At 40.7% G+C, this 12,819-nt stretch overlaps 1 protein-coding gene across 1 annotated transcript in view; it reads left to right on the forward strand.

The window, feature by feature from the left end:
- Window positions 1-2,477: 2,477 nt before the first annotated feature.
- The window catches only part of Hsd17b3 (hydroxysteroid 17-beta dehydrogenase 3), a 44,073-nt gene continuing 33,731 nt past the window's right edge, over window positions 2,478-12,819 (forward strand). Inside the window, exons 1-2 of the mRNA XM_090329049.1 lie at window positions 2,478-2,637; window positions 6,262-6,308. Coding sequence (XP_090185175.1) covers window positions 2,478-2,637; window positions 6,262-6,308 — 207 coding nt within the window. The remainder of the gene's footprint in view (window positions 2,638-6,261; window positions 6,309-12,819) is intronic.

A 12,819-nucleotide genomic window follows, 5' to 3' on the forward strand; every position in this document is an offset into this window, starting at 1 on the left:
TTTTAAGTTTAGCAAGAATTTATTTGGGAAAGCAGAGCAAAATAAAGAGAAGAGCAAAACAAGGAGAACTAGAAAGGGAGAGATGAAACCCCATTGATGTGCAACAAGCGGGAATAAGAGACTCTGATATAGCTGAACACCAAATAGATGCTACTGATTTAGTCATTAAAGTCTTCCTAGGACAAAACTTGCACTGCCCCTGGGCCTGGGCACTGTCCTTGAGCTCTTCAGCTCAAGGCTACTGCCCTATCCTTGAGCCAGGCCTCATCTCTCATTTTCTAGAGGTTAATTGGGAATAAGAGTCTCAGGTCCTTTTGTGCCTGGGCTCGCTTTGAACCTTGATCCTCAGATCTCAGCCTCCTGAGTAGCTAGGATTACAAGCGGGAGCCACCGCACCTGGTTTTGAAATACTTTTAACTAATTAATTAGCTAACTAATTAATTAATTTGCCAGCCCTAGGGCTTGAACTGAGGGCCTGAGCACTGCCCTTGGGCTTTCTCAAGGCTAGAGCTCTACCACTTGAGTCCCAGCACCATTTCTGGCCTTTTCTGTGTATGTGGTAGCAAGAAATTGAGCCCAGGTCTTCCTGCTTGCTAGCCAAGCACTCTACCATTAGGCCAAACTCCTGGCCTTGAAATACTTTAATTTTTAAAGGCAATGTACTTTTTGAGTCATCACACTTAGGGTTATGTGAGTTTTGCTTATTATACTTAATTTTATTTTTGGATTATTTTTCTCTAATAGAGAAAAATCTTTATTCCCAACATGGCATTTGCTTTTACAACTGGAGTGTATATTTAGTCATTTCTCTTGCTTTTATTTTATTTTTATACTAGTGCTGAGACTTGAACAGGACCTGGGCACTGTCCTTTAGCTTTTTCACTTCAAAGGGCTTTTCTTTGCTCTTAGACTAAATTCCAAATTTTTCAACAAGAATTGTTGTCTGTTCCCCAATCTCTGGCCTTCTTTTAGTTCCCTGGCTGTCCACAGCTAAGTCCCTGTACTATGCAGTCCTATTTGTTCCTTAAAACATCAGTCTAGAGGGGGGCCCCCTCATCTTTGGGGCTACCTCCTTCTTCCTGACCAAATTTCAACTCAACATTCATCTACCATGGAATTCCTTCCTGAAATTCTCTAAGCATCTCCTAAGGAGTCACTCTAACACTTCACTCCACAGATTCTCCTCCAGGACTTACTGCTGACATTATTGTTTTATTTACTTTTTGTCTCCCAAAGTAGAATTTAAGCTCTAAGATAAGAGTCCCAGATTCTTTACTATTATATCACTAGGATTTTGAACAATGGCTGCCACCTGGTCAATAAACATTTGTCTAATGGTTAACTGACTGATTTGCATTTAGTACCATTGTAGTTTCTATATTAGTCAACTCTCCATCTCTATAACACAAAGCGTGAGGTGGACTAACCTTAAAAAGAAAAGAGACTTATTTGAGGCACAGGTTTAGAGTCTGGAAGTCCAGCAAGTATGATTCAGGCTTGGAGGAGGGCCCCTTGTGGTGGAGTGTGGTGTTGGGAGTAGAGATAGGTTACATTTCCAAACGGGAAGTCAGGGTCTGAGTCAGGCAAGAAGCTCTTGAAAGAACTCAAAAGAACTCTTTCCAGGTGTACTCCCCACCCCATAACTCATGACCTCCTACTAGGGCTAACTCTTTAAGGTTCCATTCTCTTCGATGGAGAAACTAAACCATTGCAATTTCTAAATCTACAAAAAGATTCCCTGGGCTGCCATTTTTCTCAGTCTACACTGTTTTGTTCCATGCCCCCTCCTCCCTCCCTTTCTCTATCCCTCCCATGGGGCTTGAACTCTGGGTTTGGGCACTGTCTTTGAGCTCTTCAGCTCATGGCTATTGCTCTACCACATTGAGCCACAATGCCACTTCTGGTCTCATGGACTTCTGTGCCTGGGCTAGCTTTGAACCACAGTCCTCAGATCTCAGCCTCCTAAGTAGCTAAGATGACAGGTGTGAGCCAAGAGCACATGGTTCTACTTGCTGTGTTGTTGTTGTTTTTTGCCAGTCCTGGGCCTTGAACTCAGGGCCTGAGCACTGTCTTTGGACTTTCTCAAGGCTAGAGCTCTACCACTTGAGCCACAGCACCACTTCTGGCTTTTTTCTATGTATGTGGTCCCGAGGAATCGAACCTGGGTCTTCATGCATGCTAGGCAAACACTCTACCACTAGGCCAAACTCCCAAGCCCTCCACTTGCTATTTCTTTACCAGCCCCTTTATAGTAACAAAATCTCAGCAGTGCTATAAAGATACTAGAAAGAATATGTTATTCAAAAGCCTGTGAATCCAAGGGTTGTGTAAAGAAGTTACTGTAATCTAAATGCCCTGAAGTCAGTGGAATGCACCCAGTGCCTCCCAGAGGAGATTTGGCAGTCCCCCAGGCAGCCCTGGCCTAGGAGACACCCCAGGGACCCTGCCAGGTCTTCAGTAGCATCAGCAGTGCAGACATGGAGGAGGCTCTGGGACAGTTCTTTATTTTTGTAGGGCTGCTGGTGTGCCTGATCTGCCTGAACAAGTGCATGAAATTCTCTCAATGCATTTTCCTGAGCTTCTGGAAAGTGAAAGTGTGGCCAACATCCTTCTTGCAGTCAATGGGCCAGTGGGCAGGTAAGGGGGCTTTCCATCTCTTGTCAATTATGTGCTACTGCTGAGTCTTACTTATATTTCAAAGGTATGCTGTGCCTTTTCTCTTCCAGAGCAAAGATGCAATTCGTTTGGGGAACTTAAAATTAGTAAATGTGTGGGATTTAGACAGTATGAGTGAGATTAGAATCGTCTGAACAGTAAGATGTCATGGCACACTAAAAGCATGAGCTAAGTTTGCTCCCCAGCTTTTGCCTGTGTGCCTGTCTCCTCAGCTTCACTTGTTCAAATAGCTTTTGCTTTTGATTTCTGCAGCCTCCTCTCCAGATTTCTTAAACCCTATGATGTTTTGAAATTGAAATATTAAATCATGTTATTTTTAAATTACATTTGTATTGCTTTCTAATTACCTTGGTAAAGTGAGTATGTTGCAAAATCAAGGCAAAAAAAAATCTCTCTGTAGCCATGTACTTAGATATGGCAGTACCTCAGAGCTCCTGCCTGTGGGAAGAAACATGATGTAGAGCTTCAGTTCCTTGGGTTGGGGGAGGGGGGTCTGGTTAAGGTAAAGGTCCTGAGGTTAAGGTTTTACTATCTCCTTAGAGGAAATGCTAAGGTCTTTGCAAGTTGCTTTCTTCCCAAAGTTGGACATTAAAAATAATAAATAAATAAATAGAATCCCCTGGCTTAAGAAAAAAAAGAGAGAGTGTTTAAGTAACTTTAGACATATCAACCAGGGTTAAATGGCCAAGATTGTTACTTTTATGGAACTACCAAATAAAACATAGAATATTCAGTTAAATTTGTATTTCCGATACACAAGAAATACGTATTTTAGTATGTAACAACCTAAATAGTGCATGGGATTTACTTATACTAAACAGTTATATGCTGGTAACCTGGGATTCACACTAACTGGGCATAACTTACCACCTGGGAATTATTTAGAATAGCATCTGGATTTATAAGTGTTGCTTCATTTTATGTGTGTGTGTGTGTGTGTGTATACGCTGCCCTGTGAGTATAACATGCTCTCTCTAGTGAGCTTGCTGAGTTGCTTGAGGTTTGAATGCTTTGAATTCGAATACTCTGCTCCTTCCATATTCAAACAACTACATGATGACCAGACCGAGATCTCTTCTCAGCCTCTGGCTGCATGGACCCACTCAGACATGTATTCCAAAAGAAAGTTCACATGAGCCTTAGACTATTTGTGCTTGAAGTCAGGATTGAACAGAGCCACCATTAGCAAGGGGACACAGGCACATGTCCCACTGAGGAAGAGAAGAAACTCCATATAACAGAGTATTTGAGAACCTTCCAACTCTCCAGATACACTACCCCAAACCCTGAGGTTGCTTTCTAAATTATTTCATTGGTGTAACTTTCTAGACTTGAGGACCCAGAGTCTAACTGTGTAAGTTCAGATCTTGCTGTCATTTTTAGGACTGAGAACAAATCTTTCTTTTCCTGGGCTTCATAAATGCACAGAGGTTAGGGATGGTACCTGCACTATAAACTCACTTTGAACAAAAATCAAATGACATCACTTCAAATAGTTACTAGTTGTTATTACAGATCTAAGTATCTTAGCTGTATTCTAGGCTCTGTGTTAGGTGTGTTTAAAGGTGCTTTCCTGTGTAGAAAAAGGTAAGAGTCCAAGTCTGTTGAGCTTAGCAGGAGCAGACGCATGCATGCATCCACTCAGAACTTCCTTGGAACAGATACAATCATAGCAAGATTGTTCACACCAGGGTGTCTCTGCCATACCCTCCTTTGATGCCTATAATCCCGTCTTTCATCTACTTTCAAGGAAGTGGACGGTATCTTTGGTTCCCATTACATTTTTAAAGCATGCCCTTTTAACTTGTGAGAGCTAAGGGCAGCTGCAAGAATGTACTACCAAATTGTGAAATTTGAATTCATGACGTTCATTCAAATGAGGTGTAGCCTAGAGCCACATTATTGAATAAAGGACAGTAGACTTATTTGACTGTGTGTAAATGACTAGTCTGTATCTAGTACAAACTCCTCAGATTTCTTCAGGTTGCTGCATTCCCCTTGGTCTTCCTTAGTTCTGTCCCACAGAGGCTTGGAAGGCTGCTTTTCTGTATAGGGAATGTGGGAGGGGGCTGAAATCCATTTCCGAAGCCTTGAAATGTTCTTTGAATGATCCTTGGGCATGTGGGTAGAGTGATAGCAGAGTGCAGAGTTTGCCCTTGAGGAGTTAAGGCTTGTACAGTCTAAATCTTTGGAGCCTGGACAAAATGTTTCTTGGCTGGGTGTTGAATTTGAAAGTGTTTTCCACAGTCTCACCAATCAAAGAATGAAGGATAGCATTGATCAAGAAGCACTGTATTCATGAATTGATATGTGGGATTAAGACTCCTTTATATAAGAGCACTTAAAGATAATTTTTTTAAAAAGCCCTCCTTTACAGTGGAACTCATAGGCACAGGCAAAAAAAATTCCTGAACAGAATCCCAGGGTCACAACAGATTGGAGAGAGACTCGATAAATGGGACTACCTAAAAATAAATAGTTTGTGCATAGATAAAAGCATAGTTGCAAAAGTAGACAGACAGCCAACCAACTGGGAAAAGATATTTACCAATAATACATCTGACAAGTGCTTAATATCTAGTATCTACAGGGAACTCAAGAAACTAATCCCCCCCCCCTCGCCAAACCCAACAAACCAATCACTAAATGGGCAAGGGAACTAAATAGAGACTTATCAAAAGAAGAGGTTAAAATGGCAGAAAAGCATATAAGAAAATGCTCAACATCCATGGTCATAAAGGAAATATAAATAAAAACAACCCTAAGATATGGCCTTACCCCAACAAGAATGGCCAAGATTTTGAACTCAGACAATGACAGATGCTGGCGGGGTTGTGGAGGTAAAGGAACCCTACTACATTGCTGATGGGATTGTAAGCTAGTTCAGCCATTCTGGAAAGCAGTATGGAGGTTTCTTAAAGAACTGAAAATTGACCTTCCCTACGATCCCACCATACCACTTCTGGGCATCTATCCTGAACATCATAACCCAAGGTATGTTCAATTATGTTCTAAAATCTAAGTGCCAGTGATTGTATGTAGAGATTTCCTTCTTGAATACTTGTTTGTTAAATACATCATTTGAAATATGATGTAAAAATCAATGTTACTAAATTCTTTAATTAAAAAACGCCCTCCTCAAAGCAAAACATAAAAATCCTGCCAGGCACCAGAAGCTCATACCTGTAATCTTAGCTACTCAAGAGGCTGAAATCTAAGAATTCTGGTTCAAAACCATCCAGGACAGACAAATCTTAGAGAGTCTTATGTCCAAACTGACCACGAAAAAGCTGCAAGTGGAGGTATGGCTCAAGTGGTAGAAAATCAATCTTGGATGAAAAGGCTAAGCAAATGCACCAGGCTCTGATTTATAATTCCAGTAAAAATTCCAGAAAAGCCCATAAAAACTTTGTTTTTAAATGTTCAGAGAAAGATCATCAAGGGCTAAGAAGTCTCAAGTAGAACAATGCTGTCTAGATAGCTGATGTATGAGGAAACAGACAGCAATGAAGAGTTTGAATTTAGAGTTGTGTTTTATTGAGTAGAACTCATTCTTTCTCTTTCTCTTCCTCTTTCTCGCCACAGTGATCACTGGAGCAGGAGATGGCATTGGGAAAGCATACTCATTTGAGGTAAGGAATCTTCAGTTATTCTTTTATACTCAGGCTGACTTTGAGTGATCTTCCTGACTCAGCTTCACGAGTATCTGGGATTACAACTGTGTACCACCACATCCAGTCCTAAACTTGTCTTGTAGGTGGCTTTTTTTTTTGTATAGAACACCACTTAGACATGTGACATCCCCCAAACACTACATTTCTGAATATACAAGCCATACATATTCATTTAAGAAGAAAAATGTGTTTTATAGTAAAGAAGACTAAAATACTTGTAATTTTGGTGTGTGTGTGTGCACTTGCACACACGTGCATACACATACACACACCTGCACACACCAGTCCTAGATAGTTAATTGGAGATAGGAACCTCACAGACTTTCTTGTCTGAGCTGGCTTTGATCCATGGTCCTCAGATCTCAATCTTTGGAGTCACTAAGATTCCAGGTGTCAGGTACCCATATTGCATTTGTAATCTTGTTCAATTAAGAAAGGATTACTCAAGGATAGGAACACGTCCCCTAGTGATAACTTTAGGAATCTATGCAGACCATTGCTATTTTTTAATGTAATTGTGTCATAGTATGTATATACTTAAATGTAATCTTTAAAACTCATAAATATTTTTCTTTTATTTATCTTTATATACCATCAGGGAATATATCGATTTAGAAATTCTGTAGGCAAGATGTTATCTGTGACTTTCATTTCAAGAAGATTAATGGGCATTACAAAACATATGATAAAAAAGAAATTCTGGCTCATGCTTCGTAATCCTAGCTACTCAGAAGGCTGAGATCTGAGGATAGAGGTTCAAAGCTAGCCTGATCATAAAAAAAAAACAACACATGAGACTCTTAGCTTCAACTAACTAGAAAATTTTTTAAAAGCTGGAAGTGTGGCTGTGGCTCAAGTGGTAGAACATCAGCCCGCTGAGTGGGAAAAAAAAATCTAAAGGTAAAGTACCAGGTCCCTAGCTACTCGAAAGGCTGAATGCAGGTGGATAGCTGTTTGAGGCCAGTTCATGTAGAAAAGTTTGCAAGGCCCTATTTTAAAAATAACTAGTGAAACCAGAGCCAGAAATGGGCTCAAGTGGTAGAGTGTCAGGCTAGCAAGCACGACTAGTACTTGCTAAAAACATACTAAAAACACAGATCCCTCAAAACAAGCAACCAACACTGAATTCATAGTTTACATGGTTGCATATGCTACTATTATTGCAAATGCCACATTTTCATTATCATTTCCCATAATCTTTACACATTTTGTTTCTTCCATATTTCTGTTACACTGACCTCTAAAACAATAGATTTTAATAAAGAAACAGAAATCCTAGAAATTATAAGAAAATGTCTTCCAGAAAATCAATAACATCTTACAAATAGAGTGGAAAAGATTTTCATTTGTAATAAAAAAGTAAATAATTTATTTTCATTTTGGCTCAACTGGGGTTGAATTCAGGGCCTGAGTTTACTAAGTAGGCACTCTACACTTATACAGCTCCACTAGGCCTTTTTATCTATTGGGCATTTACAAGATATGGTCTCATTTTGTACCTGGACCAGCCTAGACGCCATCTTTCTATTTGTGATTCACCACATTGTTGGCATGGTAGGTGAGTACCACTGCATCACTTCATTGAGATGAAGCTGCAAAAACTTTTTTTGGCTGTTCTGGTCATAATCCTCAGTTCCTCAATCTCTGTACCCCTCAATTAGCTAGGAATATAAGCTTGAGCTACTGTGGGGAGCTTGTAGTTCTTCAAAATAAAACAATACAAAAACATACCTATAAAACTCCATTGAGAAATATGAGACATGTTGAATAAAGAAGAAAAATACCACATTCCTGTACAGGATACTTGAAACCTAACATTTCCCCCCAAATTGGTCTCAGAACAAATTGTCCATATAATAAAAAAAATTTATATTCAATTATTAATGTGTATGTGTGTGTGTGTGTGTGCCTGTGTACCTTGAACTCAGGGGTCTGGAGTGATCATTGGGCTTTCCTGCTCTTATCTGGTGCTCTATATGATGTAAGTCACACCTCCAGTCCAACTTTTTGCTGATTATTTTGGAAATGGAGTCTTATGTATTTTTTTGAGGGTAGGGGGGCTGGACTTGCTTCAAATTGTGAACCTCCAGGTCTCAGCTTCATGAATAGCTAGAATTAAAAATGTGATTCACTGGTGTCCAGCTGAGTCATTAGCATTTTCTTAAGACCATGGTTTTTAAATGACAACAAATGATATGGCTTGTAATTGTGGCTTTTTTGTCGAAATTTTTTCCTATAAAATAGAACAATCATTTGTACATAAGTAAAGTATTCTGTTCATGTTGAACTATTTTGGAAGCTATATTCTTTGAAGTGGACCCGTTAGACTGGAGGTTGGGACTATAGTAAAATCATAGTAATTTATACTTACTTCGTAGTCAGCTTGAGTTACTATAATAAACTCCCCTAAGCCAGGTTGACTTAAACAACAAATACTTCTCATGGTTGTCAAGTGTGGGCAGATCGGTATCCAGGCTCCTCTTCCTCACTTCCCTAGTGTCCAACTCCTTGGTGCATTTTTCCCTAGAGAAGCAGAAACCCCTCCCCACCCCGCCTCCTCTCTTTCTCCTTTTGTGCGGGCCTCTTTGCAGCTCTTGAGCTTTTCCAGTTCAGGGGTAGTTCTTACCATCACAGCTCTGCCTATTTTATATCTCCTAAAGAAGGGGGGGGGGTTAGGCTTTCAGAGTGTGTGTGTGTGTGTGTGTGTGTGTGTGCATGTGCAGGCACACACACGGGTCTGACACACATATACAGTACCTATGAAAACCAAATCGACAACAGTATGTGTTTTCTCATCGCCACAACGGTCAGCATCGTCATAAGGCCATGCTGTGGGAAAAGCCAGTTCAAGGTGTCCAGAAAGTACTTGATGATTATTTTGGGGAAGTTGGTAAACCTAAACCATATGCCAGTTAAGAAACTCTTGCCAGGTGCCAGTGGCTCACACTTGTAATCCTAGTTATTTGAGGGTCAAATCCTGAGATTTGAGGGTCACAGTTCAAAGTCAGCTCAAGGTAGGAAAGTCCATGGAACTCTTACCTCCAATTAACCACAAAACAAAACAAAAACTGAAAGCAGACATATGGCTCCAGTGATATAGTGCTAGCCTTGAGTGAAAAATGTGAAGGGAGAGTTCAATACCCCGTTCAAGCCCCAGTACTGATATTAGGAAAAGAATAGAAAAAAAGCTCCTTGTCTTCTGCATTTGCACCCAACTTCGATTCCCTGGTATACCTTTCTGTCTCTGACCATCTTCTTCCAGTTTTCTTTTTAAGGTGAAGAGATCTTTGTTTTTACCCTAATTCCTGACCCCCCCGCCCCCCCCCCCCATGTAGTAGCTGCCACCAGCGAAATGAAGGGCTCTATTTGAGTGCTGAGGTTGGAGAGATGAGTCAGCCAGTGCTTTCTAAAGCATTGTGTCTTTCATCCTTCCAAACCAGAAGGAAAGTCTTCCCAGCCATCTACATTAGCCCTGTATATTGTAGTATGAGTTTTGAATATTCCTCAAAGGCTCTTGCCAGACTATTGGAAGGCTGTAGAAGCTTTAGGAGGTGTGTGTGTGTGTGTGTGTGTGTGTGTGTGTGTGTGTGTGTGTGTGTGTGTGTGTGTGTTTGCCTAGTAAAAGGATGTTAGGTCATTAGGAGAGTTTCCTTAAAAGGGACATTGGAAACTCTGCCCCTTCCTTCTTTTATTTTTTTTTAAATTTCCAGCTGCCACAAGATGAGCAGCTTCCTCAGCGATGCTTTCTCAACAGGATAAATTCTGTCACTACAGACCCGAAGCCATAGCCTAAGCAACCAGGAACCAAAATTAAAACCTTTCCTCTTAAGTAGTTTAACCCAGGCATTTGTCACAGTGACACAAAGCTGACTCATGAACTACATAACTGTTTCTATGATTTCACAGTTTAGATGAGGTTTTAAGAAAGGCTTAACAATTCCACCAAAAAGGTGTATGGACCTCTTGAGGTGTCTGGATTGCTGAACAATTCAATTTCTTTCGAATTTTCTCAAGTCTTTTCTCAAATTTGTGCTGACCTGACCTACATGTGGTTTCCTTTATCTCAGTCCTCAGGGACTTTTCTTTTCACTTAGAGAAGTACCCAGGTGAAGCTTTTCCTAGCCATTCATTTCTTTGCTGTTTCACAAGCGAGGACTGGGTGTCAGCGCTATAGGGTTCTGTTAACTAGAGATTTTGGATATGTTACACATTTTTTTTCCCCTGGGAATTGGGTCTCTACTGGCACAACAGATACTTCCCAAGAGGCTTCAAGTTGTAAAATTTTATTGTCCTTGACTAATTCTTGCAGAAGCCTTTTTGTTGTTTTTCTGAGGCTAGATGATATTCTGGTCTCCCAATCACTCTTTCATTCAGCTTTAATCCCTTCCAGATAGCTTGCTGTCTTTCCCTGCTTACTTACTCCAGCTGCAGTGAATGCAATTCAGAATCTGGGATGGTTATGATCTCAAGAGTATACATGTTCAAACTGCCACTGATGCTTAGTAGATGAATGAAAACTTCACTTGGGCTTTTGTAAGATAAAAGAATCTGGGGGTGGGGGAGATTGAGAAAGAGAGCCTCTTGCTCTGACTAGGCTTAAGACTGGCATTCTATCACTTGAGCCACACCTCTGTCTTGGCTTTTTGCTGGAGATGAGAGTCTCCGAGACATTTCTGCCAGGGTTTGCTTTGAACTTTTATTCTCAGATCTCAGCCTTCTGAGTAGCTAGAATTACAAGTGAGAACCACACTAGCAGCACCCACCTTCTCTCCCTTCCTCCCTCCCCTCTCTTCTTCCTCCCTCCCTCCCTACTTTCCTTGTCTACAGTTGCCAATTAGTTCTAATATGTTTGGCCCAGATTTCTTTAGCTTCATCTTGTTTTTCACTCAGACTCTTAAATTTGTAGGTTTGCCTTGTCACACATTTGAAGAGTTTTACTCTTACCATTAAAAAAATACATATATATATAATTATTTCATTTTGTGTTATCACTATGGTGTGCAGGCTAATTTTGAATTCATGGGTTCAAGGTACCTTATCTCAGCCTTTTGAGTCTACATGCCTTGTTGGAGTAAGATTTTATCATTTGTTTTAGCAGCATCTTGCTATGTGGTCTAGGCTAGCCTTGAACTCATGAGCCTCCTGCCTTTGCCTCTAGAGTTCTGAGATTAAAGGCAGTTACTACTATGTCTGTCATGTCTCTCCTCTCCTCTCTTCCTATACCTAAATTATAAAAATGTTAGATCTTTTTAATGACCTCTGAGATTCTGTTTATGTTTTCTGGTGATTTTTTTTTCTCTGTTGCTTAGATTGGGTAGTTTTTATTGCTGTATTTCAAGTTCATGGATTTTGGGGGGGGGGAATCCCTTCAATTCTAATAGTGAGTTTCTAATTTTAGTTGTTCTATAATTCAGTTAAAAATATTTGCCCATGGTTATTCATGTATTCATAATGGCTTGTTGAGGCAATTTTATGCTTTAAAATGTTGTCCGGTAATTCTAAAATCTATACCATCGCAACCTTGTCATCAAATGATTGTGTTCACCCACTGGAAGCATGGTTTGCCTGGTTCTCTGCATGATCGGGTCATTGTTTATTAAATGCTGACCATTTCTGGGTTTACATTAGGGGCCGTTGAGCTCATACTAGTCTGTTTGTATTGGTCTGTATTGGCATTACTTCTGCAGGGGCAGCGGAATGTGTCTACTTGTTCCTATCAGGTGGACATGAAAGTTCTCTACTCAGCTTCCACTAAGGGGACCCTAGCTTCTAGGAGTGTTTGGGGTGGGATTGTGGGGGTCTAGATCCTTAGTAGACCTCTACTGGTACCAGATACTGGGTCAAGGAGAGGTGGGATGACTTCTTTGCTAGTTCTCATAAAATTAAACTTGTGACTGTTAGGTGGTAGTAAAAGTCTTGGGTCTCTATGAGCTCTCCTCTGCTACCATCCCAGGAGAAGGGAAAGGAGAAAGTGTGGGGGGGCAGGGAGGAACTTTCCAACTACTGAGTTGAGGGCATTTCTGAGTTCATTCTTCATTGTCCAAACATAACACCTGAGGCTATAAGTTTTAAAAATACAAGAAGTTGAGTCGGAGGTGTGAAGTCCAAGATTAGTTTTCCTTTAGGCTTCCTAGTGGAAAATCAAGGCCTCCTAGGGGAGGATATCACAATGGTGTTTCCATGGTGATACAGGAAGCCAGGGGGCAGAGAAGGATTAAGGGAGTCCTGGTTATTCCTTTTTTTTTTTTTTTTTTTTTTTTTTTGCCAGTCCTGGGCTTGAGCTCAGGGCCTGAGCACTGTCCTTGGACTTTCTCAAGGTTAGAGCTCTACCACTTGAGCCTCAGCACCACTTCTGGCTTTTTTCTATGTATGTGGTACCAAGGAATCGAACCCGGGTCTTCATGCATGCTAGGCAAGCAGTTTAACCACTAGGCCAAACTCCCAGCCCTGGCTATTCCTTTTATAGCAA

This window comes from Megascapheus bottae, chromosome 3 (assembly GCF_031878675.1).
Source record: "Megascapheus bottae isolate mThoBot1 chromosome 3, mThoBot2.hap1, whole genome shotgun sequence".
In the NCBI taxonomy this organism is placed as follows: domain Eukaryota; kingdom Metazoa; phylum Chordata; class Mammalia; order Rodentia; family Geomyidae; genus Megascapheus; species Megascapheus bottae.